Raw genomic sequence first — 26,010 nt, forward strand, 5'->3', positions numbered from 1 at the left:
TCATCTGGATCTGCTTTTTTTTTTGTTTGAGACATTAGGTTAAAGTCAGCCATGGTGTAAGTTGTGATAACTCTGCTGATTATGCTTGTGTCTGATTCCTTCCCCCTATGTTTACCTGCAATTTTGTCTGTTTTTTCCCTTTTTTCCACACTTCTCTCACTTTTGGCTATTCGTCACTTTCCCACATCCCAAAAGACACTTTGCTACTAAAATTTATTGCTATGTCACCATTTAATGCTAGAACATCTATTAGCTTCAGGTATCGCATGTTAGCAGTACATTCAATGGAGGCTATATGTGTAATGTGTTTTATATCTAATATTAGTCTTAAAATAAAATACTGTTATAAGCAGTCACTGACTTGTTGACTGGTAGATAGCAAATGACATCGCAGATTAGCTTCTTTAGTCAGCGCAAATTAGTGTACAGACCTCAGAAATCAAGTAAATTAAATTAGACAAGACAGTAATTAAAACAACATTTAATCTAAATACAAAATAGCGTTTTAAAATTTCAGGGATTAAGGAATGCTGCTTATGCAAGTAAAGTATAACCAAAAATGTTAGTTAACTTAAATATACCAATTGTAAAAGTAATGAAGAGATGACAGTCTTTTGGAAAAATAAAATATTAATTTATTGTTGTTTGTTTAATGTTAGTAATTTATAGTACAGTTTCAGATTTTGAGCCTTCATTGTAAATTAATGACAATTAAGAATTCTTTCAAAATGGAAGGCTATACAGCAGAGGGTCTCAAACTTTTTGGCCTGTGGCCCACGGCCCGCCTGGCTCGATGCAAACCTTTCTGCAGATCACCAGCTGCTAATGGAATCTTGAAGTTAATTATATAATTACACCCAAGCCATTTTGCTATTGCTGCAGCTGGGGAGAATGATTTAATTTAACCAGTAAGAAAGGAAATATTAATTTAAATTATTGGACAGATTAAGCATTTAACTTTCTCATTCTTAGTTTACTAAACTTCATTTTAAATAAAGTAAAATATTAATTTATGTCTAATGCAACGGGTTTCAACATTGTCTTATTTATGGCAGGAGTGGGGAAACTTTTTTGGGTCGGGGGCTACTGACCCACAGAAAAATCAGTTGGAGACTACACAAGTGAGAAGCAAAAAAAAAAAAAATCACCCTCCAAAAACCTCCAACCTTCACTGATGTGGCCACCAATTAAGACACTTCACTTCCCTGATGCTCCAGCCCTATAGCTTACATACCTACCTGGACACCAGAACACCCAAGCACACCCACTGAGCAGGAGATACTCCCAAGACCAGAAGTCAGGGCTAGTTACACAAACCCTACACCACCTATTCAACTGCTGGTGATTGCCAGTCACAAATCTTTTTGCCACACTAGAAAATACCAAATGTTCTCAGTTCTGCCTAAAAGCAGGTCAAAGCCTCATATCTCTGGAAGATGAGTTCCTCTTCACATGGGATGCTCTGCTACTCTTTGCTTTGCCCCCTTTTCCCTCTTGTTTCAAGTGCTTCATAAGATGCAAGGGGATTGAGTCTGGGTCATCCTTATAGCTCCAGCATGGCCACAACAATTTTGATATATTTATGTACTCTGATCTCTCTGCAACCAAGTCCACCCTGCTTCTCTCAGAATATTGGTCAAATCCTCCATCCCAATCCACAGCTGAAGGCGAGGCATGAATTCTCCCTGGTTTCATGATTCAGAGGTGACCTGTTTAGAGGCAATAAAAAATGTCCTCTTGAATGACAGATGTGTCACAACTTGCTGCACTAACATAAAAAATGGACAAGGTTCTGACCTTATCAAAGCAATGAACACTTCTTTACCACTCATCTTGGACTATGCTTTACACCTTAAAAGATTGGGGCTATCAATCCCATTCATGTACACTTGATTGCCCTCTCATTACAATCCAATATAGCTGTCAACTCTGTTTTCACTCATCTATTCATGAAGAGATTCCTGAAAGGTCTCCAGAACCTTTACCCACACATTACAAAATCGCACCCTGACCAGACCACTTTTGGAGCCCATGGCAACATGCTTTTATATTGATCTGTCCATGAAAACAGCATTTATTTTCACCATTACCTCTGCCTGATGGGTAGGAGAAATTGGTGCTTGTGGCATAGCCATTCTAAACCGTTTTGCACAAAGACAAGATTACACTACATCAACATGCAAAACTCTTACCCAAGCTAAATGTTCCCTCTAATCTTTCCCATCTGCAGAATGAATTCTGATAAGGGCACCAATATCGAAGTGATGTGTGACACACCACTTTCATATTAGGGATGTTAGATAGCTTGTAATTGAATAGTCATGTAACCGTATCATATTTTAGCAGTTATACAACTATTTGTTAGCCCCTGGGAGCGGGGCAGCAGACCAGCTCCCTCCTGCTGCCCCACGCTGCTGCTTCTCATACAGAGGCAGCTGTGCCGGGAGGCACCAGCCCCTGTCTGTAGGGGGGTTCAAGCTCCCTGCAGACAGAAATTGCTTTGCGGCAGCCTTCCCTGTCCCCTCCACCGCATTGCTACCTTTTAGGCCACCTCTCCTCCCCCACCACCACCACCTCTAGGAGGGAGCAAGTGGAATCCGCATACTGTCACCTTCACCCTCTGCGCTGCTGCTTCTCTATCAGAGGCAGTCGTGCAGGGGGGGAGGGTAGGCAGATCTGTAGCAGAGGCAGCAAGGGGGAAGGAGGAATGTGTGTAGTCAACAGTATTAAGCGATAAGTCTAGGTTTATTGGTTAAACATGTCGTCTATACATTGACATGTCTACTTCATATTGGTGCACATCATAAAATTCATGAGGGGAGGAGCCACTGGGTTTGGCATATGGGAGGGGGCTCGGCACTGGGGCAAATGTTTGGGGTGAATGGGTGTGATGGCTCTGGCTAGGGGAGTGAGATCTGGGGTGAGGCTGAAGATAAGGGGTTTGGGATGCAGGAGCTGCTCCACAGCGATGGAGTGGGGGAATCCCTCTTCTTACAGCAGCACCTGAGAGGGGAAAAGAAGCACCCTTCTCTGCCACAGCAACTCTGGGGCTGAGGCTGCAGGATAGGTGTCCTGTTCAGGTCGGGAGGGCTGCCTCACTGCAGCTGGGTTCAAGCAGGGGTAGGAATACCTTGATCATAGCAGGTCCAAGTCATTCCAGCCACAGCTGGGATATGACCTCACCTCCCCTAGTAGGTGGGGAGCTGGACTATGTTGAGGTCTGGGGAAGGAGCACCCTGAGGCACATCCCCGGGATGGAGGAAAGTGGAGAGAAATGATCAGGTAGCATCATGTTGAGGGAAGCAGAGGAATAGTGGGCAGCATGTGAAGTAGAGAGGAGGACTAAGTGATGTATGTAAGCGTGGGCAGGAGGGAGGATGATAACTAAAAGTGGGGAAAGATATACAAGGGGAGAAACTCGAACATATGGGAGGGGGAGGTAAAGTGAGGAGATGTAGACATTTTAAAGACAAATCACTTATCACAAGCAGCTAAAAATATAGATGTATACCCCTTTGCTAATAATAATTTTTCATGTTAGTTGTCATAGAGATAGAATGAATGTGAAGTTCATAGGCAGACATCCCAATACATTCTCTTTCTTATGACACAGACCACACTATGAAAAATTTGAATCTCCATGTGCTATTGTAAAAGAGCCGGAAAGATCCCTTATTTCCTAGTCACTTACTGTTTTTGTATTTCTTTCCCCAAAGAAAATGAAAGGTAAATTGTGAAAAATAAAATAATGTTTTCATAATCATTTACTCTCTGGTTTTATTTGTAGCCTATAAGGACATTCATTTTTTTAAACAGTTACATTATATAAATGTGAAACTGACCCTCTTCCCTGCCACTTGTAAATGAACATCCCTTTTTTTCTTCCCAAAGGTGTACCTTTCAGGAAGGTCAAAAACACTATATCCCCTCTCTTTAATATATCAGATATGCCTGTAATGAAACGATAATGCTGATATGTTATTTTGGAAAATAAAGAATATTTTAGCTAGCTGTTTGCCATGACTTCATTTATATTGTGCTGCCACTTAGTTTAAATGAAATCTCTTGTTGTTGGTATCATTTGATTATCTGAAGGTAGTAAAACTGAATTTTAGTTTGAAAAATATCTGCTCCACACATACATTCATTTAATTCTTAAAGATAGTTATTGGCAAATATATACTTGGATCAGCTAACAGAAATGCTGCCACCTCTTGTATGAAAGGCTGCATTGCAGCACATTGGGAATGTACGCAACTGAAATGTAGCATGGGGAATTAAAGTAGACAGAATATAATTACTCAGATTGGAATTTGACCAAGATTAGATCGATTTTAATGTTATGTCTCAGTCAGTAGAATACACTTACCACAGCGGAGTATTCCTGTGAAGCATGCCAGTTCATTGGACCAGTACTGATGGAGAGAGAGAAATATTGTCTATTGAACTACTAATGCTATTTTATTGTTTTTGCTTTAATCCGATTAAGGATGTATTTCTATGGCTCAATACATGAAAGAAACCTCCTTGGCACTTGTTTAAAACACAGTCCCTCCTCCCCCACTTTCATACTAAAGCAACTGAAAAGCATTTGTGATTACATGGAAATGTGAGAGTAGGAGGGCTGTTTGAGGGCATACATTCCTATTCACTTTTACATTGATTACTTCTCATTTTTATCCTGTATAAAATACATTTTTCCATTAAAAACATATAATGCATTAATACATATATGCTAGAGATGTGCAAAAATAAAAAACAAAGCAATAGTACATATATATGAAGAAACACTGAGCAATAAGCTCACATTAAAAATACAGCATATATTATCTGAGACTTCAGAAGTGACTTTTGTATATACAATTAAATATTTGATGCGTACTAGGACTCTTCCCTTAAGCATATGTCTTATAACTAAAATATATTATTGTACAGATATAAACCTGTGGGGAAAATGTTCATAGTTTCAGTTTACAAATTTTGTTGAGCTGCACATTTTAACCTGGCAAATAACTATCAAAATTGAATTTTGTATGAGAATTTGCTATGTAAGTATCTTAACAGTTTGATTAGTAACAAGAACATCTCTAATTATTATATTTCAATCTGTAAAATATATGAAGGAAAAAAGGTGGAGGCCAATGAGGCTGATTAAAGGTGGACCATTCCTGATGCTACATGGAATTAAATATACTAATCAGATTCTGTGCTTAAGGGACAGAAATAGAAATCAAAAGAAGTAGAGCAGGCCAACACGCTGAAGAATTCTGTCTCTTCTCTTTATTTTTAATGTAACTAACTGCATTGACCCAGACGTTCCTGAAGAGTTGATAAAGTTTTTACCCAGGTGAGTTGTTTATTGTTCTTCCTATTTTATTTTAGCCAAGAAGGGTGTCTTTTTCCTTTGGTAATTGGAATGATGCCTGTCTATAGTTATACTATTATTGCTAAGCTGGACTAAGAGTACAGGAAGGGAAAAGTGCAAAGGGAAACATTTCACTCCAACAAGATACCCAGCACGTCCATTGTCTTAGAAAACAAAACTACTCATGAGGCTTCTGTGTTAACACATGGAGAATGTGAACAGCTAAGAAAAATTAATCTTCGCTCATATGACAGATGCTTCAATAAACATCTTTTTTGTTTCAAAATAACTGGCCTTAATGTCAGAAGTGGATTTTGTAGCTACATAATTGTTGTAACTCTTTCACATCATCTGGTTTTTTTTTTTATAAAATACAGAAATACTATAAAAATTCAAAACAACAAGAAAAAAAGTTCAGTTTAAGGAATTTGAGTAACTTCATGAGTTACATTGAAGTTTGTCATTTAATTCTGTAAATTAAATGTGAATGAAGGTTTCCTAAATAACATTTGATATTTAAAGTATAGATTTTGGTTCCTTGTGTTAAATCTGATTTTTTATTTAGTACTTAAATTCTATGTACAAATATTTTATCTGCCCAGTTATTTATATTACACTCATCTGAAATAGTACTTGAGCACTCTTCTGAAGAATATATACCTGCATAGGATAGAATTCAAGGAGCAACTGTAGTGGTGGCTATAAGGAATGATACAGGTAGAACAGAGAGTTGTGATGTCTTAACCAGCAGTGCCTGTTGCACTGCAAGTCGGTAACTGCTAATTTACCAACTGTGCACTATATGATAGTTAACTAAAACTGGTTATGTCAACTCTTCCCTCTGCGTATTTTACCTCTTTAGAGAATGTTTCCCTACTCCTGTACAAGAAGATAGGTACTCTATCAACAATCCCAATAAAAACAATTTAACCAAGAAACAGGTGTTTTCTAACATATCTATCCTGAACTAAGTCAATTCAGGCAGACCTCTTTAATATTTAACACCTCTCCTGTCTATCATAATCATCACTCATGAATCCTATCCCATACAGATACACTCCAGAGAGTGACCCCAATTCATATCCGTGCTGTTGCATGGGCAGACGATGCTGCACAAGGTAATAGCCCCTCTGCCTTAGGGAATGAGAGCGTTGAGGACGGGGCACTGTAGTGCTGCAAGCTACCAGGATGGAGTTTTAACTTTCATTTTATCTAAAATTGTTTGGTCTTCTTTTCCCCTTAGAATCAGTGTTATTTGTGTGTATTCCATAGTCACAATAATCTTTGCTAAATGTCAACCTGACTCTCATCCAAAGAAATATTGTCACTGACAGTATTGCAACCATGTCAAAGATTTTTTTCTGTGGGACTTGTGAATTGTAAGTGTAATCAAGAAAAGATTTAAGATTAATAGTATGTATGTTATGATTGGAGGAAAAAATAAAATGAACATTTACTAAGTGCCAGGTTACACTAGACACAGAGAGTTTGGAGGTCAAATAGAAAGCAGCTTTTAGTGAGTAACCAACTGAACCAAACCAACCAGATATAAAACAAGTCAAACAATCCTTTACCTATAATATTAGTAACTACACTCAGGAGGTCACAATGTGTTTTGGGTCTGTGGTCCATTTTACAGAACAGCCTCATTGTCATTAAAGCACTTGGGATGTGCAGAGTCATGTCTGGTTGACAGTATGGGTATATCTATACAGCAGAGATAAAGTTGAATTAAGCTATGCAACTTCAGCTATGTCATTTGCATAGCTTAAATCGAAATAGCTTAATCTGGCTTTTGGTGTTGTCTACACAGCAGGAAATCAAAGGAAGAATACTCTTCCTTCAACTTCCCTTACTCCTTGTGACTTCCCTTACTCCTTGTGAAATGAAGGTTACCATGAGTTGGAGTAAGAAGTCCTCCAGCTCGACATTATTTCAAAATAAAGGCTTGTAGTGAAGACAAACACCAAATTATTTCAGAATAACATCAGTTATTCTGAAATAATGCTGCTGTGTAGATAGATATACCTTCAGAGTCCTAGGATTTCTCTTTCCTTCCTTAAAAGAAAAGGGGGAGGGGTAAATTCCATTTTCTTTCCACAGCCCCCGTTGATAGCCCAGGTATAATTTTAAATTTTGTCTGTATTTAAATTACTTCTAATTCTCAGGGTGTGTCTAGACTACAGAGTTTTGTCGACAAAAGTGGGCTTTTGTCGACAAAACTATACCTGCGTCTACACTACTGCTGAGTTCTGTTTTGTCGACGTTAGTAAACCTCATTTTATGAGGCATAACGCCTTCTGTTGACAGAGTTCTGTCGACAGAAAGTGTTATTGCATGTAAACTGTCCTTGCGTCTACACTGCCATGTCGACAAAGCAGCTTGCTTTGTTGACAGAACTGAATGTAGTGTAGACGCTCTTTGTCGACAGAAGCTTTGTCTGCTAGGCACTCTACTGAAGATATTTTAAAGAAAGACAAGTCTCGTCTCTTCCTGAGAATAAAGTGAGAATAAAATATAGATCAGTAGAAGCAGGAGATAAAAAAAAATACTTAACTGAGGCACACATGTCATGGCAGTTCATGTGTTTTTTCTTATGTTTGTGAGGTTGTGTGTTTAACATAAAAAATTCTTTTTACAGGTTATACTACAGAAATGCATATTAAGGAGTAATCAAACTGAGCTGACAGTCAACAGTGGAACGGTTTAGTGGAAGGGCATTCCTAGAGTAAGAGGCAGTGCGGAATGAGTCATATAAAATATGAAAGGTAGCAAGATAGGAGTCTCTCTGCCTACATAATTTGATGAAAAGATTGGACCTTCATTAGAGTTATCTGTAAGCTTCACATTGACAAATTGAAGGACAAGATCCTCTCTGTACCACAAAGAGTTTAAATTAGAACATAGATAAGATGCAACAAAACAAAAATGGGTGTAGAGATCAACAGATTTCGGGTGGGGAGAGCAAAATAGGAAGTATTCAGAAACAAATGGATTTTAAAAATTACTTCAAAGAAGGCAGGAGAGAGAATATTTGGAAAATAAGCAGACACAGACTGTTCTAAACATAGCTGGCAAGTAGCAACATGATACAAGGAGCAAAAACACGTTGAAGAAGGAGATGAACACAGCAGTAGAGAGAGGATATTGAAGAACTTAGGGAGTGAGAGAGGTAATGCAAGGCAATAAGAAAGAGCAGTAGGTAGGGATATGTTTATGTAGGGCCTTGAGTGTGAAGAAAATGATATTGAATTTGAAGACAGGAAATTATTTAAAACCTGGTAAGAGAGTCATATGGGGGAGGAAGGAAGGACAAGAGGCCAATTATTTTAGCAATGACATTTTGGGTAGCTAGGAGAGCTGACTATTGTGTAAAGCATTATATGTTTCTGGAGTGTGAAAATGTTTAGCTGCAAGATTGAATAGGACTGCTCAATGTAACATTGTGTGTATTATAGCTAGAGTTATGTCATTTAAACCTACAATAATTAATTACTAAAAAGAATGAACACTACTTTGCAGATCATTTTTATGCTGAAAGAATGCCAAACATTTACAAAGTGTGTCTGATATGAAAAGAAAATAAATTAATTCAGATTCATTGTTTCTTCTTCAGTTATATACTTTGTTTCTCCATATTTGTCTTTAATGTTCTTGCTCTATTTGCCCTTTCTGGCCAATGTCCATTATTGTAATGTCACTTCACTGCATGTTTTTAATATTTACTGCTTTCTTAAAAACAATCAAGTGTTTTAGAAAAATAATAAAATATATTTAACTCTGTTCCACAGCCCGACATTTGAATCCCTACTATGAGTTAAAGAATTTTTTTTTCCTTACAGCCATTCACACCTAACAGAGAACAGTGGGATCTAAAAAAAGGCATGTTGTTAAGGCAGCTTTTTGGTCTCAAAGAGTTAATATCAAGGCATGTAAGAAGTACTGAAATATATTGTCCATTATTAGAAATAGGAACTATGGTGCTCACAACAAAGCTATAGACAGAAGCTTTAATTAGCTTTATGGATGGGGATAATCTGCCACTCACGTCTGTTAGTTAAGGAGATATAAATACTGGTCACTTATTCTGAGCCAGCCAGAGTGCAGCAGCTTATATCAGGAATAACCTTAGCACATAGAGCTCGGGCTCATTCCTGCAAACTCCTGTGCACCCTTACCACCCATTTAAGATGATGAGAGTTGTCAATGCTCAGCTTCTCACAGGAAGGTCACAGCAGTGTACAGAATTGAGTCCTGGTTAAGAGTCTTATCTTGCAATCCTTATTCATTCAAGTAATCTTTACTGCAATCAATGGGACTGCTCATGTGACTAAGGATTATAGGTGGTAAGATTCCTAATTCTCACTACCAATCTACGACGTGGAACTAAAAAAACCAAGTAGGTAGACTTGTACTGTAAGGGGAAAACAACATTTGAGAAGGAACACAGTGGAAAAAGCTGTGAAGGTAAAGATGCTAACATCACTGCAACCAAAAGACCTGTGCTATGTGAAGCAGAGAACCTGAGGGGATAAATAGTATCAGGGGAAGTAGTAAAAACATCAACATTTTTGGATCACGTGTGTGCCTTTTAGGATTTATTTGCCAATTGTTTTCTGACCTAGGCAATCGAACAGAGTGACTAATTGCACAGAGTCTGCAACATTAATAAATAACAATGCACAAATGTAAATTAATAAACAAGGATAGTCTTTACCACACATGAGTAGCTGTAGCCAATCACCCTGAGTAAATCACACCATCCAGCTTTCCTTGTTAAAGAAAGACTCCACCAAACCAGTTTTAACCATCTGGACCACCCAGACCCAGACCGTACCCTTAGAGCACAAGTCAAAATCTCTAGCTTCATATTAGAATTGCCTTTAAGCCAAACCATGACAATCTCTGCTGGCTGGTACCACTTTTGTATTATGAAGCTTAAAAAATAGCTCAGGACAGAATCCAGGTCACCAGAGTGCACTATAGACTTGGCCACACTGCCTCCCTAATTCAGGTTGAACCTCCCTGGTCTGGCACCCTTGGCACTTGACTAGTCCCAAACCAGAGAATTTGCCAGATCGGGAGGTCAATGCTCTGGGAACTCCACTCTTCTTCTCAGCCTCCTGCTCTCCCCTCAGTGGCAAGGAGCTCTGCTTTTCCCCCTGCGGCTCCACTGCTGCCCAGGGCTCTGTGCTCCCAACTGCTCTGCTGCTGCCCGGGGCTCTCCCCTGAGAGGGGCCTGGCTGTCATCTGAGTCTCCATTACTGCCCAAGGGGTCCTGTTGCCACCCAGGACTCCGTGCTCTGCCTGACGGCTCCACAGTCCCCCCAGGTGCTCTGCTGGCTGTTGCCCTACTCCTGGTGACTGCGAACTTGTCACTCTGCCCAACAGCTTTGCTGCCACACAGAGCTCTGCTCTCTCGGCCTCCCCTAGTCTGGCAACAGTCCTGACCCCAGCCCGCCAGCTTACCCTGTGAGTGCTCCCATGAGGTCACCCCAACAATGCTGGACCTGGGATGTTGCTGAGCTAAGGAAGTCTGGATTATGGAGTTTCAGCCTGTAGTGAGATTTGTTGAATTATGCTGCTGCTTCTTACACCCAGATGGTGACACTTCCTGTAGAGAAAGATTTAGAAAATACTTCAACAATAAAAAAAACTGTAAGGACCTCACAAATGAAACTTCTAATGGAGCTGCACTACTTTGTAATAGAGCTGCACCATCGATGATCTCTTAGCCACCCTCTCCTTTGTTTGACTTGCCAAACTAACCTTAGCTTCAAATCTGGTCTTACATTTAGCAGTTTGTACATCAGGAGAGGTGTTTCTATATTTGTGCACGCCGTTCTTATTCTGCCTTTTTTTTTTAAACTACAGAACATGTTCTCCTTGTCTGGTAAAATGTTCTTTAAAAAAAAGAGCAATATTTACTTTAGCATATCAAACAAGTGACCTGGCTGACATGCCCTATCAGAGAGCAATATATTCACTACACAGCTACTTTCTCAAACTCAGCTTGCATCATCAAATATTGCATTCCAGTGCTAACATCAGTACTTGACCTGACAATCTCATGTTTTTAACCAATACTTTTGCTAATCCAGTGTATAAACCTAAACCCTCTAAACAATGGTTCCTAGGTAGTGGAAGCACCAGCAGCAATACTGGCAATTTACACGGTCATATTAAATAGTATAGACTTTTAATTGTTGATAACTGTATTTATTGGGTACTGTTAATGTACACAACGGTTTATAACATGCAGACAAAGGTACTGTGTACACTATGCAGTTTTTAGCAACACAACTGTGTCTCAACAGCCATGTCACTAAAAGTCACGTAGAGTAGCTGCTGCTTGTCATCTCTTTTGACCACAAAAAAGTTCCATCTCTGATGAGTGCTCCCCTGCCAACAAAGTACTGTTCACTACAGTGCTTATTGTTGGCAAATCTTTGTCTTTTGGGAAGGGTAATTCATGGGGTGGGGATACGAAAGGTCACGTGCCCTCCAATACCAAAGGGGATAAGAGGCCAGCATCTGGCAGAGCCATCCCAAATGAGGGCAACTACCCTACATCCTGTGCTTGGGAGGGCCTGACACCGGCAGTATGTGTCAGCCTTTCCCTGTGCTCACCAGCAGCAGCAGGAAGCAGAGCGATCAGGCTCTAGACCTCCCTGCTTCCCCAGCTCTCAGCCATGTTGTTTGAGGGAAGGAACCCCACACACACTGGTGGCGCGGAAGGTAGAGGTGCTGTCTGAGGCTGCTTCCCACTGCTGCTGGTGAGTGCAGAAGGAGTCTGACCCCTGTGGCCAGTGCTTGGCCCCTGCTAATCTCCCAAGCCACATCACATTGGGAAGAAGAGGTGGAGTGGGCATGAAGCAGAAGTGGGGAGGGGGCAGAGAAAGTGTTTGGGGAAAAGGGTGGAGTGAGGGCCTGGCAAGGGCAGGAAGAGGCGGACCCTCCCCCAGGCTAGGGGTGTCACAAGGAGGAGTCACCTGGGGGGAAGTTACATGGCCAGTGCCCCCCCCTTGTGTCCCTTCCCAGCAGTCACCACTGCTTTTGGGAGAAGTCACTTTAACACCTCATTCAATTGCCAGTATCGACATAGCCAACGTATCTTTGAGGGCTTCAGGAGAAGTACCTATGGGAAGATAGGCACTGCTTCTCACAGGGGTTTTTAATGTGACTTATGTGACAACACAAGGTGGTCAGAGAGAGACAGTGGGCAAAATACCATCTCTTCTAATTAGACCAACATCTGTTGGTAAGAGAGAGAGAGAGAGGGAGACAAGCTTTGGAGCCTCATAGAGCTCTTTTTCAGGTCTGGGAAAGGTACTCCTATCATCACAACACAATGAAAAGTATAGTTAGAATATATTCTAAAGGTAGAGTGACCCATTAACACATGTGCAGTCATATGACAGAAAGAAGGGATGGGTGGGGTGTGTTACACTTTGTTGTAATCTTTCTATATATATATAAAAGTTTTTTCTTCTGGATAACACAATGTTCCTGCTGAGTGACAGAATGATGTCATCACATCATCAGCCTCTCTCAGCAAAGTGAGAGCAGCCGGGAGGGAGGGAGGAGAGGGTAGGCAAGCATAGTGAGCAGAGAGCACAGCCCCGTAGTTAGCTATTGAATCCTGTTTCTCTGTTCAGTTCATGATTTTTAGTGCCTAACAGAGTTAATAGGCTGTGTTTTTGAAAGGGCTGTGCAGGTTTCCTTTGAGGATGAGGTCAGATATGGAATTACTGCTTTGTGAAAAATGTTCAGATGATAAAGTGATTTTGTCTTTGTATCATTTCCCTGTGTGTGTCCAAAAGGACTAACAACTACATTGTATAAGTTCTTCTCTTAGTCCCTTGCATGGATTACCCACACTGTAGGTAACCGCCCTGGTGGGAGAGCAGCCCACTCCAATACAAAAGAGCAAAGAGTGAATGGAGCTTTGGCACAAGCCTCTCACCTCCATTGCATCCCCACAATGCTGAGTGACCACCCCACATCCTAAAGCATGGGAAGAACCAGCTACCAGATTGGGACCGTGCCTCTGAAAATCTCACTAGACCCTATCTGCAATCTTGGTATCTAAACAGATTAGAAAATCTGTCCCTGAATCATGAAGCAAAACAACTAGAAGCTCAAGCTCCAATTTCCAATTCAGAATTCCAATCTGTAGTCCTACTGGACTCAAGAAGAGAAGCCATAATAGAAAAGAAAGCAACCTTGCAGTTACAGAGGGAATAATTTTTATGATTCAATGTTTTTTCTTCCCCACGCAGGAGAGTAAAATCTGGATGTCCTCAGGTCTCAGAAATGAGCAGAAAGAGAAGAAAAAGCTGCAAGGGCAGAAAAAGCTCAGATGCCAGAGAATGTAAGTTCACTGAAATAGTTAGTTTGAATATATAGCACAAGCATCCGAGCTGATCATTTTCTAGAGATTTTCTAGAAATACTTGATTTATAGTAGCATAATTAAAACAAGATTAAAGACTGAGATCAATGCATCTAAGATCCCTAAAGCTATTTCCTGCGAGGGCTATTTGTTTTATGCTCATGCCAAATCATCGTTATTAAATAAACAGAGATGATAGCTTCCTGAGACTTGGTGTTGGACTGTATCTTCTCTCTTTCTGCAAATGTGCAGTCAAAGGTGGTGTTTAAATGTTCCAAATTTACTTCAGATTTATTATGTGGAGAAATTATAATATGGACACAAATGAAAATAATATTTCTGAAAGTATATAAAGCATAACATATGAACTAATCCTAATGTAATAGATGTTACTATAATCTATTGTTCTCTGTTATTTAAAGACTATTCAAAAAGGGCTCAAAGCAGATGTATTTTCATATAATTTACAAATGAAATCTTGCACAGTACAACTCCCATTGGGAAACAGTGTTGTCTGATAGCATATTATGATGCCTGGGCACTGGCTTTCTGTGTGACCTTGGTTAAATTAATTAATCTCCTTGTTTGCTCATCTGTAAAAGGATTATAATAAGTACAGCTCTCATATAATGTATCCAAAATTGCACATTCAATAAGCTATTGATTGTTCCATGTGTGCTCAGGAGAGGAACAAATATCCTAGGGGACAAGAGAAAGAAAAATAGATCTTTCTAAATGAACACATTATGCCATAGTACATTTGTACTGTGTAAAATCTCATGTGTGAGCATTTTAAGGATAAAAATGAGTGGTTGTTACTAATTCCAGATGGGTAGGCTGATTCTTGGTGTGAGAGAGACTGCTTACTTGGTTTTACAGTACAAAACAAATAATTTGCATTTACATTAAATGTGTAGTAGATTGATACTAAAAAGAAGAAAAATAGGTCAATTCTTATGATATGTATGGATTTCTAAAGTATTACCCTTCGGTGACATAAGTACTGAGTATGAAAAACACTGTAAGACTAAGATGCTGCTTACATAGATCTTTACAAAAGCCTTTCATCCTTTTTTCCATTTAGATGAACATTTGCCAGCCATTTGTAAATGCCAGCAAAATGTAAAAGGCCTTACAAATAAAGCAGATGAGGACGCAGTAGAAGCTAACTTCTCTGAGCCAGTAGATACGGAGCAGTCTGAAAGAAATAGGAGAGATGATTCTTGTGCACCAAAGAATGAGCAACAGAATAACTCAGGTGCATGTGAAGATAAAGAACAAGAATATACAGATGACAGTGAAAAAGAAGGTGGGAAGGAAAAAGATTGCTCTCCACTGACATTCTCTCATCAGCAGGAAGAAGTCCTAGCTGCATTCACTTTTGATGAATCAGAAGCCTTACCAAAAGGAAAAATTACATTGAAGCACAACCCAAGTTCTCCAGAGTCCTGTGATTCAGCTAGTGAAGTAACTACTGCAGAATTAAAATGTGGTGGTTTTAATATGAAAGTAGAAATGAAGAAGGGATCATTATTTGATTCTGGTACAAGCTTTGTAATTGAGAAAAGTCAAAAGAACAGAAAGTGCTATCGCAACAAGCAATATCAGAAAAGTCACTCTTCTACATGTCATAAGCACCAAGGTCTATCAAATGATCATTCTGTAGATGACAATGAGAATTACAAGGCATCCTCTAAGCACAAAATACAAATTGCCAGCAACAAGAACATCATACTGAAAGTAAGCATTGTAGGAACGGAAATTAAAGTGAAATACTACAATAGAAAGCAAAATCCAATAATTCATATAGAATCAGGTAAGCACACACAGACCCATGACAGAACTTGCAGCAAGAAATATTCAAACACTTATTCCAGTGATACAGACTATTCTGTAACAGAGGTATCTTGCAGCACGGATTATGAGTCAGATTTTAGCCTTCATGAAAAGGAAGAGTCTTTTACAAACGATACATATACAGACTGGTATCTTCTTCTTCCTCCACCTGAAGAGTTTGCTGACAGCAAAGAAATATGTTTAGCTACCCCTGCAGAGGTTGCATCCTTGCTCCCAATCAGTGACAGAAAGGAACCTGACACCTTTCCTACGGCCTTACCAGTTTGGGAGGAAGGAACTCATATCTGTAAACTGGAGGAAACTGGGACTCAGGATTTTGCCAGTGAAAAAGAAGACAGCTGTAAAGACAAGATAATCTTCTCAGAATTTAGTTATAATAGTGATTGCCCTTTAGATACTAATGGATCAAGTGAAAAAAGCTTTGGTCAGAAACCTATAGATGAGACCAATGAAGCAGGGCAAATAAGAAACCACAGTCTTGTTGACATAAAGAATACTACGTTAGCTTCATATCCGGAGCCAAAAGCAGTTAGAAGAAAGTCTTTTCCAGATACCACCGTTGATGTATTGTCACCAGTTCACCTCAGAAGAGACTCTGGCTTTTATTCATTGCCATCTTTATCCTTAAAAGTACTGCCCAAGCAGGCCAAAGCAATAGATGTTTACAGCAAGAATACTCAGACTCATACTAGCTGTACAGAACTTTGTAAATGTTCCAGCTTCACATCATTCAGCAGTCTGCGAGCTCTCAAATCTTATCAGTATGCCTTCACCTCCTTCAATCATGACATGACCATTTACCATTCAGAGCCTGAAGGAAGTATAGATGATGCTTTCTTCTTGACTCACTATGCAGACTATATGGGGGACCCTAAAGAAATGGAAGAGACATTAGTGGAAACTTTCAATTCCAGCATTAATTCTAATGTAGAACAGAAACTGGAGCATAGATACTCAGAGCCTCTGCAGAACTTTGCTGTATATGATAAACACACTGAGTTTACAGAAAGTGGTTTTGATGAGGAGACACTAGAGAGTGACCATCATTTTGATGGACAAGACCATAGTGAAATACAGCATAAAGCCCTGATAATTCCAATCTCTTCTCCTTCAAGAAGCCCTTCAAATGACCAGGCTAGTGACAAAAGCATAGCTAATACAGTAGGCATAGACTATGTCCAAAGCCAATATTCAGCACTACAGTCAAGTCAGTATGCTCATCCAGGTACTCCAGAGCCTGAGGTAGCAATAAAGAAACGGAAAGGATCAGTGATGACTGTAATAACTGGAGAGCGAGAACGAAGGCTCATCATTCAAAGTGACAGTAAGGGGATGGCTGATTCCTTTGGCTCTGAGATAAAAAATGAGCCTAAGTTACCCTACAGCATACGAGAAAAATCATGTATGTCCCCTTTGTTGGATACTGAAGAGTCAGATATAGATAATGAATTACAGAACTTTTCTGAGATCCGGGACATATCCAGCAATTTTACGGATGAAGCCAATTTCCATGATGATTCCACACAGATTACCTCAATGTCCAGCTCCTCAATGAGTCCCAAAGATAAGAAAGTTTTCACCGAGAGCACATTTACCAAAGAAACAAATGAGAACCTTTGCAGTGAACAAGAGATAAGCCAATTATCTGATCATTCAAGAACAGAGCCTGTAGCATGTCCAATAGAGCAGTTAGTTAAATCCAGCTCTGAAGAAACTGAGAAAAAATGTGAGACACAGAATTGTTGCCAGAATACAGACACACCAATGTCACCCAGAAAGCAGATTAGTAAAAAAGGTAGGCATTCCAGAACTGTCTGTATTTGTTAATAGTTTTGCATAAGCTGCATATTTGGGAATGGCTTGGCCCTTTGTGCTTTGATGAATTATAGATTGGAAAAAACAGAAGTGGAATACCCAAGGATCATCCTGCTTCTTATCCTCATTGTGTCATCTTCCTGGTAGTATGTTTAGCTATTTATACTCTGTTCATCACTCCCTTCTCTGAAGAAACAGACAAGCCAGTTCTTTTTTAGCAAAAGAACACTTTAAAACAGCTTTGCTACATAGAGTTTGACATATCCTAACAACACACCAATGTGATCCCCCAGTGAGTAACATAGATGCCTGAGCAGGATTAATATAGGTGTCATGAGACATGTGTTCAGAGCTCTGTACTGTATTTAGAAACCACATAAGCATGTTTAATAGTACATGTGGTCTAGTGACCTCAGCAAAAGACTGAAAGCCAGGTACATCCTGGTTCTAATCCTGGCTGAGTCTTCAGCATGTTAGATGACCTTAATCAAATTATTTTACTTACATTTTGTCTCTTTCTACTTATCTGAGAAAACTGGCCCTTACAGAGACATATATGCTAACCATATGCTGTAAGCTGTTCTGAAATTTCCTATTTGCCTTCTTTTCTCCCATCTATATATCCCATAAGAATATCTGGGTAAATTGTAAAATATAATAAGCAGTGTAAAAAGACTCAGTTATCTAGTCCCTTATTTAACAGTTTGAGTTATCTTCTATATATAGATCATCCTTAGGAAATTCAATTGAATTTTTTTTTTAATTTTCTAATTTCCAACATGGTTATCATGATCCCTCCTTAATTCTAGCTTAACATTTTCTAGATATATTACTTTACACACATAAAATGAGATTTTCAAAACGTTCAGCATTGGCCTAACTCTGCACCCATTGAAATAATGGTTAACTTAAGGACAGATATAAGCCAATGAGAGTTTTACCATTCACTTAAATGGGAGCAAAATTTGGCCAGTGCAGTGCACCATTGAAAGTAGAGCCCTATATAAAATTACCATTCCATCACAGATCAAAACAAAGAAGGGGACCAAAAATGATTTACCCAGAGCTGGGTAAATCAGTGAGGCGATAGTAGTGATGTGTTACATTGATTAGATCCCTTAATCATTCATTTTCAGACATTATTAACATTTCAGAAGGAATTCTAAAGGTGTAAAATTTTGTCAAGAAAGTGTAATAGTTTGTAGGGGGGGACTTAAGTGGAACCATAGTTCTTTTTAACAAAAATATTTGATAGTGACTTACCATACATTTGTATGGTATAAACATATCAGGAGCATCATTTACTAAGGGGAAAAGAGCAGTTGCCCCTTCCTTAACTTTTCATGGGCTTATATGTTCCAGTATGTCTTCTCTACCCTCCTATCCACTTTCCCAACTTTGCAGAATACAATGTAATGTTCTATATGCTGACACAATTTTGCCCTCTCCCAAATCTGTTTGAAATAGTGCCTCAGAAACATAAAGGACCAGATCACCTCAGGACCACAAATTCAGTTTTTAAGGGTGCATCTATACAGTAGTGCTAGCTTGTAATAAGCTGCACAATTTGAGCTACACATATTATGTATCTTATTTTGAGCTTATTTCAAGACCGTTTATTTTGAAATTTGGCGCAGTCTACACAGCACCAAATTTTGAAATAGACCACTATTCTGACAAGTCCCTTAATCCTCATGGAGCGAGATTTACTGGGATGTTGTAATAACAAGTCCATTATTTTGATTGCATTTCGAAATAACGAGCAGAAAATGTTATTTTGGGATACCAGATATATCCTGAAATAGCACCGCTGTATAGACGTACCCTAAAAGTCCTTTCAAATGGCCTAAAATACATAGCCTTTTCTTTCTTTTTTTGAGGAATAGTATCCCTTACTTTTCCTAATAGCAACAGGATTTTATTTATAGTTCACCATTGAAACATGGGAACTAGCTGTTCCATGTTTTGTGGCAAATCTTTGAATAAGTGTGCTACCGTATTTGTTCTTAAAGCCACAGCGGCCTTCAAAGGTGTAAAAAAAAAAAAACCCACCACCATCTAGTTTTGTATCACCACAACGTGGAAAAGATACCACTGCCCAGTGTTATAATAAGCACTAAGAGTAGCATGTGCAACAGTGGCTGTCTATAATAAAGTCAGATTATGAGGAAATATCCTTGTTTATGTTTCAGTTCAATATTAATATGTAGTCATTCAGCACTCACACTGTACATGAAAATCAAGGTGTACCTTTTTTACAGTATAAATATTAAAGCTGTTTGTGAATTTTCCATCAATTTTTTTTTAAATTAAAATTGTGGTTTGTGCAAAATCAAAATTTTCTGTAGGAAAATACTTTATCTCCTTCTCTCCCTCCAGAAATTCTGTTGAAAAATCTAAAGAAAATATTTTGTTTCAGATCGGGTTGAGTCAAATAGAAACATTTTGTTTTGTAAACCAAATCAAAACATTATATTTTGGGTCAATTGAAGATTAATCTGTGTCTACCTACCTCAATATCATGGTACGTCATGCCCCTATTCTCCCTCTGTGGTGGGATCTCTGATTAGACTACATTATCATGCAGTGTAGTCTACTCTCTGACTGAGGAGGATGCATCATGGGATACTGGTGATTTCAATTAATCATAAAATATGTAGTCGGGCCAGGGAGACCCTCCATAAAAGAGAATGGAGGCATGAAGCACATGTAGTACAGCTGACGTGACATACCACAGTGGTTCAGACAGAAATAGATATATTATGCATTTTGATTTGATTCAACAACCCAAGCAAAACCTGATCAGTTCAGGAATGTCAAATCAGCCCCTTTCTGTGTAAAATGTTGACATGAAATGATAGCTCTAACAAAATACACTGAGTATCAGCATTCCAAATCACATTATATTTAAAATATGCTACACAAAGCATCCTTAATTTGAATAGTTTTCAGAATGTTATTGAAAGTAAATAATAATTTAAGTATATAAATTGTATGGGGAGAAAAGATTTTTTTCAAACGTTAAATTATATAAAAAATATTCCCGTTATTTGCTTCTGAACAACCTACCCTAGTAGAATTTAGTTTCCTACCGCTCAGCAGCAGAATGTCTGCTTGGAATAAGGGCTCAGTGGCATAAATCTTGATCATCCAGGGTTTGAGAACTGTGTAAAGAAATTGTTGGGTCACTGCTACCTAGAAGAAGTATGTTCTCATTCAGTCATCTCCAATGGAGTTCCAGGTAGGTTCGATTTTCCTGGTACTGCCCTCTCCTGATAAACCTGCCTGCCCTCTCTGCTCAGACATCTTTGTCCTCCCAAGCATGAAGGGATTCAGCTAGCACCCTTTGCATATAGGCTTTAGATAGTTCTTTGAATGTGGCCCATGACTATTTAAAATGCTATTTGCTAGTTTGATTTTCTGTGTCTGATATGTTTGCAAACAGATTTATGTTTTGTTGTATGCATTATATCATAATTTATGAGGGGAAAAATCCATTTTAAAAAAATATAATTGACAGAACATTTTGTAAAAGAACTGTTATATCTCACATATCTAACTCTCAGATAACATCTTAATTTAGATTTGAAGTCAGATGTGAATAAGACCATAAAGCTACCTGGTGATCCAGTGTTAAAAGATACAAGAGCCAGTGATAGCTCCCAGGAAGAAGCAATAGACAGATGGGCCAGGCAACGGAAGCAATTCAAAGATAGTAAAAAGTGCAGTTCAACTGGAGGGAGCTCCATAAACAGCACGATTACTGAGATATCAAGTGAGTACATAATGGGCTTACAAATGTACCTCTTCCCTTATATGACCAACACTGCCATCAGAACTATCAACCCAGGAGACTTCATCTTCAGATGGCACAACCTAAGTAACCAACGGGAGGTTATATTGTTCTCGTCTGAAGAATATACTGCTGAGTGTTCTGATGCTGTCCTCTAAACGGAATTTTTCATTCATTTTGGATGCCTGTCTAGTCCTTAATTGGGTACACAGTATAAACTGGAAATTACTTCCTGATCCTGAGGCTTTTCTCTAGTTCTTGTATGTGTGAATATGATATAGGTTTGTAACCTCAGTCACAATCTTGGAGAAAATAGAAATATGCCTTCCCAGACTCATTGTGATTATATCTGATTTGGCTGAGCTATGTTTCCTTCTTCCCCCTCATGTAAGTTGGGTTCCTCTGTAGGGAGAAGAGTCACCAGTCTGGAAGCAGCAGTAGATTGCTGAGGAACCCTCAGGAATGGTCACAATAGGTATAGGAAGAGGGGACAGGTTGAGCACTAAGACCCGGGGAAAGCATTACTTCCCCTTACTTTTTAAGCCCACCACCCATGTGTAGAAGAACCAAAATAATAATAATGAGATGGTGATACCTTTTAAATATTTTAACAGGGCCAACTTTTATTAGTAAGGGAGAAAAGCTTTCGCCCTTAAACAGATCTCTTCTTCAGGTATGAGAAATGTGTACATCCTAGTACATTTCCCTGAACTGAAAAGAAGTCTGTGTCAGTTCAAAACTTGTTTTTCCCACCAACAAAAGTCAGTTCAATAAAATATATTTCACCACCCACCTCATTTCTCTAATAGCTTGGGATCAGCACAGCTTCAACAACACTAAAAATATAACAGGCAAATATCTCAATTACTGTTTGAGTGATTTCACTTATTTTAGCTCCTGATTTTTCCTTCCCACACACTCCTGCTGTTTTTCAGTTTCTACAGTATGGTAATTTCCAAGAACTTATAATACTGAATCATGACACTGAATTTTCAGAAACTGTATTCAATGTTTGCTAACCAATAAGACTGCAGAGAAGGGTGTAGATGTAAGTTCAGACCTGTCCTGTAAGCCAGCACAGTTACCATGAACCCAATAGTGTTGGGCCCATTTACAGCAGACTGAACTTGATAAGAATGGGTAGGAAAGACATGTTCATGTTTAAGAAATATTTCCACTTTTGGAAGAACAATTAGACTGCGTTATTCCTTTGGATTCAGGTAGTCTTATCTTATATCCTTTGGCTTTTAGAGCATGCACTTTGAGTAGCACCACAGTTACAGAACTATATAAAAAGATTATGACCATTATATTAGGAACTATATGGAATTATAGTACATTTGGATATTCTTTCTGCTTTGTTGACGGGCTGTTTTCTCTAGTTCCTTCTAGTTCCACCCATCCACTAGGTCAGCTTCACTCTCTTTTTCAGATATCCACCCTCCCCCAACTTCAGTGTCCCATCTCTTCCTTTGTCTTTTCCGTGAACTAATCCCATCCTGACTGATGCAAGGAAAATTAAAAACCTTTCAGGCTGTCTTTAAACAAGAAAATCAAAAAGTGCACAACTTTATTTTTTAAATCCTTTTTTCCTATTCCATCCTTATTCTTATGTAATAAAATGTGTCAACTAGTCTCCATCCTTTGCTGTCACTCCTTTTACACATATGGCATGTTTTTTATTTGTTAGTGAAAGTAAATTATTCTCATTTGTATCTTCCCAGTAAACTCAGAGGAATCCCGTTCAGTGGATCTGAGTCTCCGTAGTGAAAATGAGGAGAGTGGTTTCTACACAGAGAACTTTCATTCAGCTTCGTGGGTTTTCAGAGGGGATGACAGCAGCCCAGATGATAGCCCCAGATGTCTCAGTAGAAGGCCTAGGCCAATAACAGGTGAGCATTATAAACTTACAAATACAGTGTCCTCACAATGTGTCTAGGTGTTCTGTGGATGTATGGTCATGCACAGAGAACTCCAGATATGGAGGGCAGGAAGTAGAGCACAGATGGGGAACCTATGGCCCATAGATGGATCCAGCTTCTGGCTTGCCCATGCGTAGGGTTGCCAGATGGTTTAACCAAAAATACCAAATGCCCCCCCCCCCCCAAAAACCCAAACATTTCTGTTGGAAAAAAAGGGGGGGAGACCAAAGTTGTTGAGGAAAAAAAAACCAGCATGACCCCTTTAAGAACAGGGGCTGGGTGCTGCCTCTCCTAACAGGCTGCCGGCAGCCGGCAGCCATCTTCTCTCACTGCTCCAGACCAGATAGCTCTCCTGCAGAACCAGGTAAGCGGGGAATGGCAGGCTGGGCCCAGTTGCTGAGTGTGTGTAGGGTTGCCAGATATCCGGTATTGACCCAGACAATCCGGTATTTTTGCAACCTGATGGGAAAAAATCAGAAAATACTGAACATTTTAGGTGTCCAGTATTTTCTGATTTTTATAATCGGACAGGAGGCGAAAATACCTGACTGTCCAGGTCAATACCGGACACCTGGCAACCCTACCCGCGAGGCTCAGGCTTGGATTTGAATAGATGCATAAATGGCCATGAATGGGAGGAAGGGACAGAGCTCTGGAAGATAAATAAGTTTTTAGCATGAAAAAAAGAATGATAGCCTTGGGAAGGGATGGAGTTATACTTGTTCAAAATTCAGCACATTGTTGAACTTAGATGGCAAGATTTTAAGGATGTCTGTCTATTGGTTCAATTGAGTTTGATTTGCAGAGATAAAGAGAGACTTTGAGGTCAACCCTTTTCCTTCCTTTACAGTTCGTGAACGAACAGTGAGAATCACAAAAGGAATTGGTGATTACCCTTGGGGATTCCGAATCCAGTTCTCAAAGCCCATCCTTGTGACAGAAGTGGATACTAGTAAGTGTAGTCTGTTATGATTAATTTTTATTATGAAACTATACTAAAGTGACTTACATAGGACTAGGTAAAACAAATCCAAGCTATCTAAAGGTTCTAGTCAGCTGGGAGCTCAACAAGTCTCACACCACAGATGCTATCATACTCTCAGGAGCGGCGTGAGACCGGCTGTGGCAGCTGGCACCTCGAGGCCACCTGCAGCAGCTGGCACCCCAGGCAGAACATGCAATCGGCGCTCCCGCCTGCACGGCCATCAATGGCCGTAACGTAATCATTGGGCACCCTGGGCACCCCGTTGAAGGCGGCACCCTAGGTGACCGCCGAGTCTGCCTATACTTACGAACTGCCCCTGCATACTCCTTATGTGGAAGGGATTCTTTCCCCTCTAAAGTGGCCTCATAAAGCCAGTTTCTGCTGTATATAGCTGCATGACTCAATCCTCTTCCCAAAGAAGGGGTTTGAAACTCTGCTTGCCTGCCTGCCATAATTGGCAGCTAAATCCTTGGGGATGATTTAGAAAAAAGGCTCCTTATTTACACATGAAACAGCAGAAACTCAGAGGAAAAAAGAAAGTCTATCCAGAGTCTGTTCATGCTCCTCCCACATGCAGGTAGAACCGCTTGATGAATGTTATTCTGGCCGTGGGTATATCAACATCGCCTGTTTATGTCACTCCAGTAGCATGGAGGGAGACTAACTAAGAATAACTGTGCTATTCAAAGCTGAGCAGCTGGGACTTTTTCCTGGCTTATGTGCCAAACTGTCTTGTCTCCCGAATGATGGCCCGGTGTTCAGACAATTTATATGGGCTTTAGAGTTTGCACCTCAGAGGGCTGCAAATCTGTCTACTGTATAGAACCATGAAAAATATATTTCAGATCAATCTATGTTGCACTACCAAACAGTATCATACTCGTATAAAAAATCAAGATTACTAGAAAGAAATGGAGCGTAGAGAAACCAATACATAGAACCACGGGCATAGCAGAAAAGGTCAAAAATCTTACCAGCTTTATGACTTAGATCAGAAACCCAGACAAAGCTTTAAGGTCTGAACATTGTTAGATTTATATTGCAGTCATGCTTTGTATGTGAAGCATCTACTCAGCTCTAAAAGTCAATCTAACCTGTTGCCTCAGAGCAAATATTCTGCTTATTAAATGATAAAAATAAAATCTTCAGATTAGAAGAGCTTCCCATGCAAAGTACAGGTTTATTCAGTGTAAAAAATAATATGTTAGAAGTGGATAATTTATATTACATTTCCTTTGCAATATTGTCTAGGATTTATCCCATGATTTCTTGGCATGTATTATGAAAGTAAATAAACATTGCATTTTTGGTACACATTCAAGAAAATCATAATTTTGTTTATCTGTATGTTATGTGTACCATTAATTTTTCCTGTCAGAGGAATGTGACTTTTGAATCACATACACGCAAGACCCGATCTATAGTATGATTATGTAGTGGTTCAAATAGCCTCATAATTGTCCTATTTCCAAAAAGTCCCATGTAATTTTACTTGAGTGTAAGCTTCTATTCCTTTTTTGAAATTGAAATCTCTAGATCTGTTGTTAAGATTACCTTTACAGAATGAATCAGGTGTAAAATGACACTGATGTCATTTTGAGAGAACTGTGAGCTGCTTAACTGTGAGCTGCTTAACTACAGCTCTTAACTTCTATCAATGGGGTGTTGACTCTGAACAGAATGATGACAAAACTAAATATCAACATTGCTAATAATTTCACTACTAATAATTTTAGCAGCTATATCAAATTACCAGGTGCACTTACCATTGCTAAAAGTAGTGAAAATGTGGTATCATCCAGAAATAGTTAGTTGCTCCATGGATCTCAAACCTAGATCTGCAGGGTTTAAAAGAGTAGCCAAAGTCCCACACACCTGC

At 39.3% G+C, this 26,010-nt stretch overlaps 1 protein-coding gene and 1 long non-coding RNA gene across 3 annotated transcripts in view; one reads left to right on the top strand and one right to left on the bottom strand.

The window, feature by feature from the left end:
- Nucleotides 1-294: 294 nt before the first annotated feature.
- The window catches only part of LOC102459455 (uncharacterized), a 77,515-nt gene continuing 51,799 nt past the window's right edge, over nucleotides 295-26,010 (bottom strand). For both annotated transcript variants that reach the window (XR_016349897.1, XR_003088001.3), the window contains 3 exons: nucleotides 10,835-10,979; nucleotides 4,370-4,415; nucleotides 295-1,709 (listed from right to left, as the gene is read on the bottom strand). This is a non-coding gene — a long non-coding RNA (uncharacterized LOC102459455). The remainder of the gene's footprint in view (nucleotides 1,710-4,369; nucleotides 4,416-10,834; nucleotides 10,980-26,010) is intronic.
- The window catches only part of LOC149524161 (uncharacterized), a 44,318-nt gene continuing 31,989 nt past the window's right edge, over nucleotides 13,682-26,010 (top strand). Inside the window, exons 1-5 of the mRNA XM_089779304.1 lie at nucleotides 13,682-13,739; nucleotides 14,844-17,411; nucleotides 21,015-21,206; nucleotides 22,949-23,116; nucleotides 23,997-24,098. Of these exons, the coding sequence (XP_089635430.1) occupies nucleotides 13,682-13,739; nucleotides 14,844-17,411; nucleotides 21,015-21,206; nucleotides 22,949-23,116; nucleotides 23,997-24,098 (3,088 nt within the window). The remainder of the gene's footprint in view (nucleotides 13,740-14,843; nucleotides 17,412-21,014; nucleotides 21,207-22,948; nucleotides 23,117-23,996; nucleotides 24,099-26,010) is intronic.

Source organism: Pelodiscus sinensis, chromosome 6, assembly GCF_052426305.1.
Source record: "Pelodiscus sinensis isolate ZL-2025 chromosome 6, ASM5242630v1, whole genome shotgun sequence".
Lineage (NCBI taxonomy): Eukaryota > Metazoa > Chordata > Testudines > Trionychidae > Pelodiscus > Pelodiscus sinensis.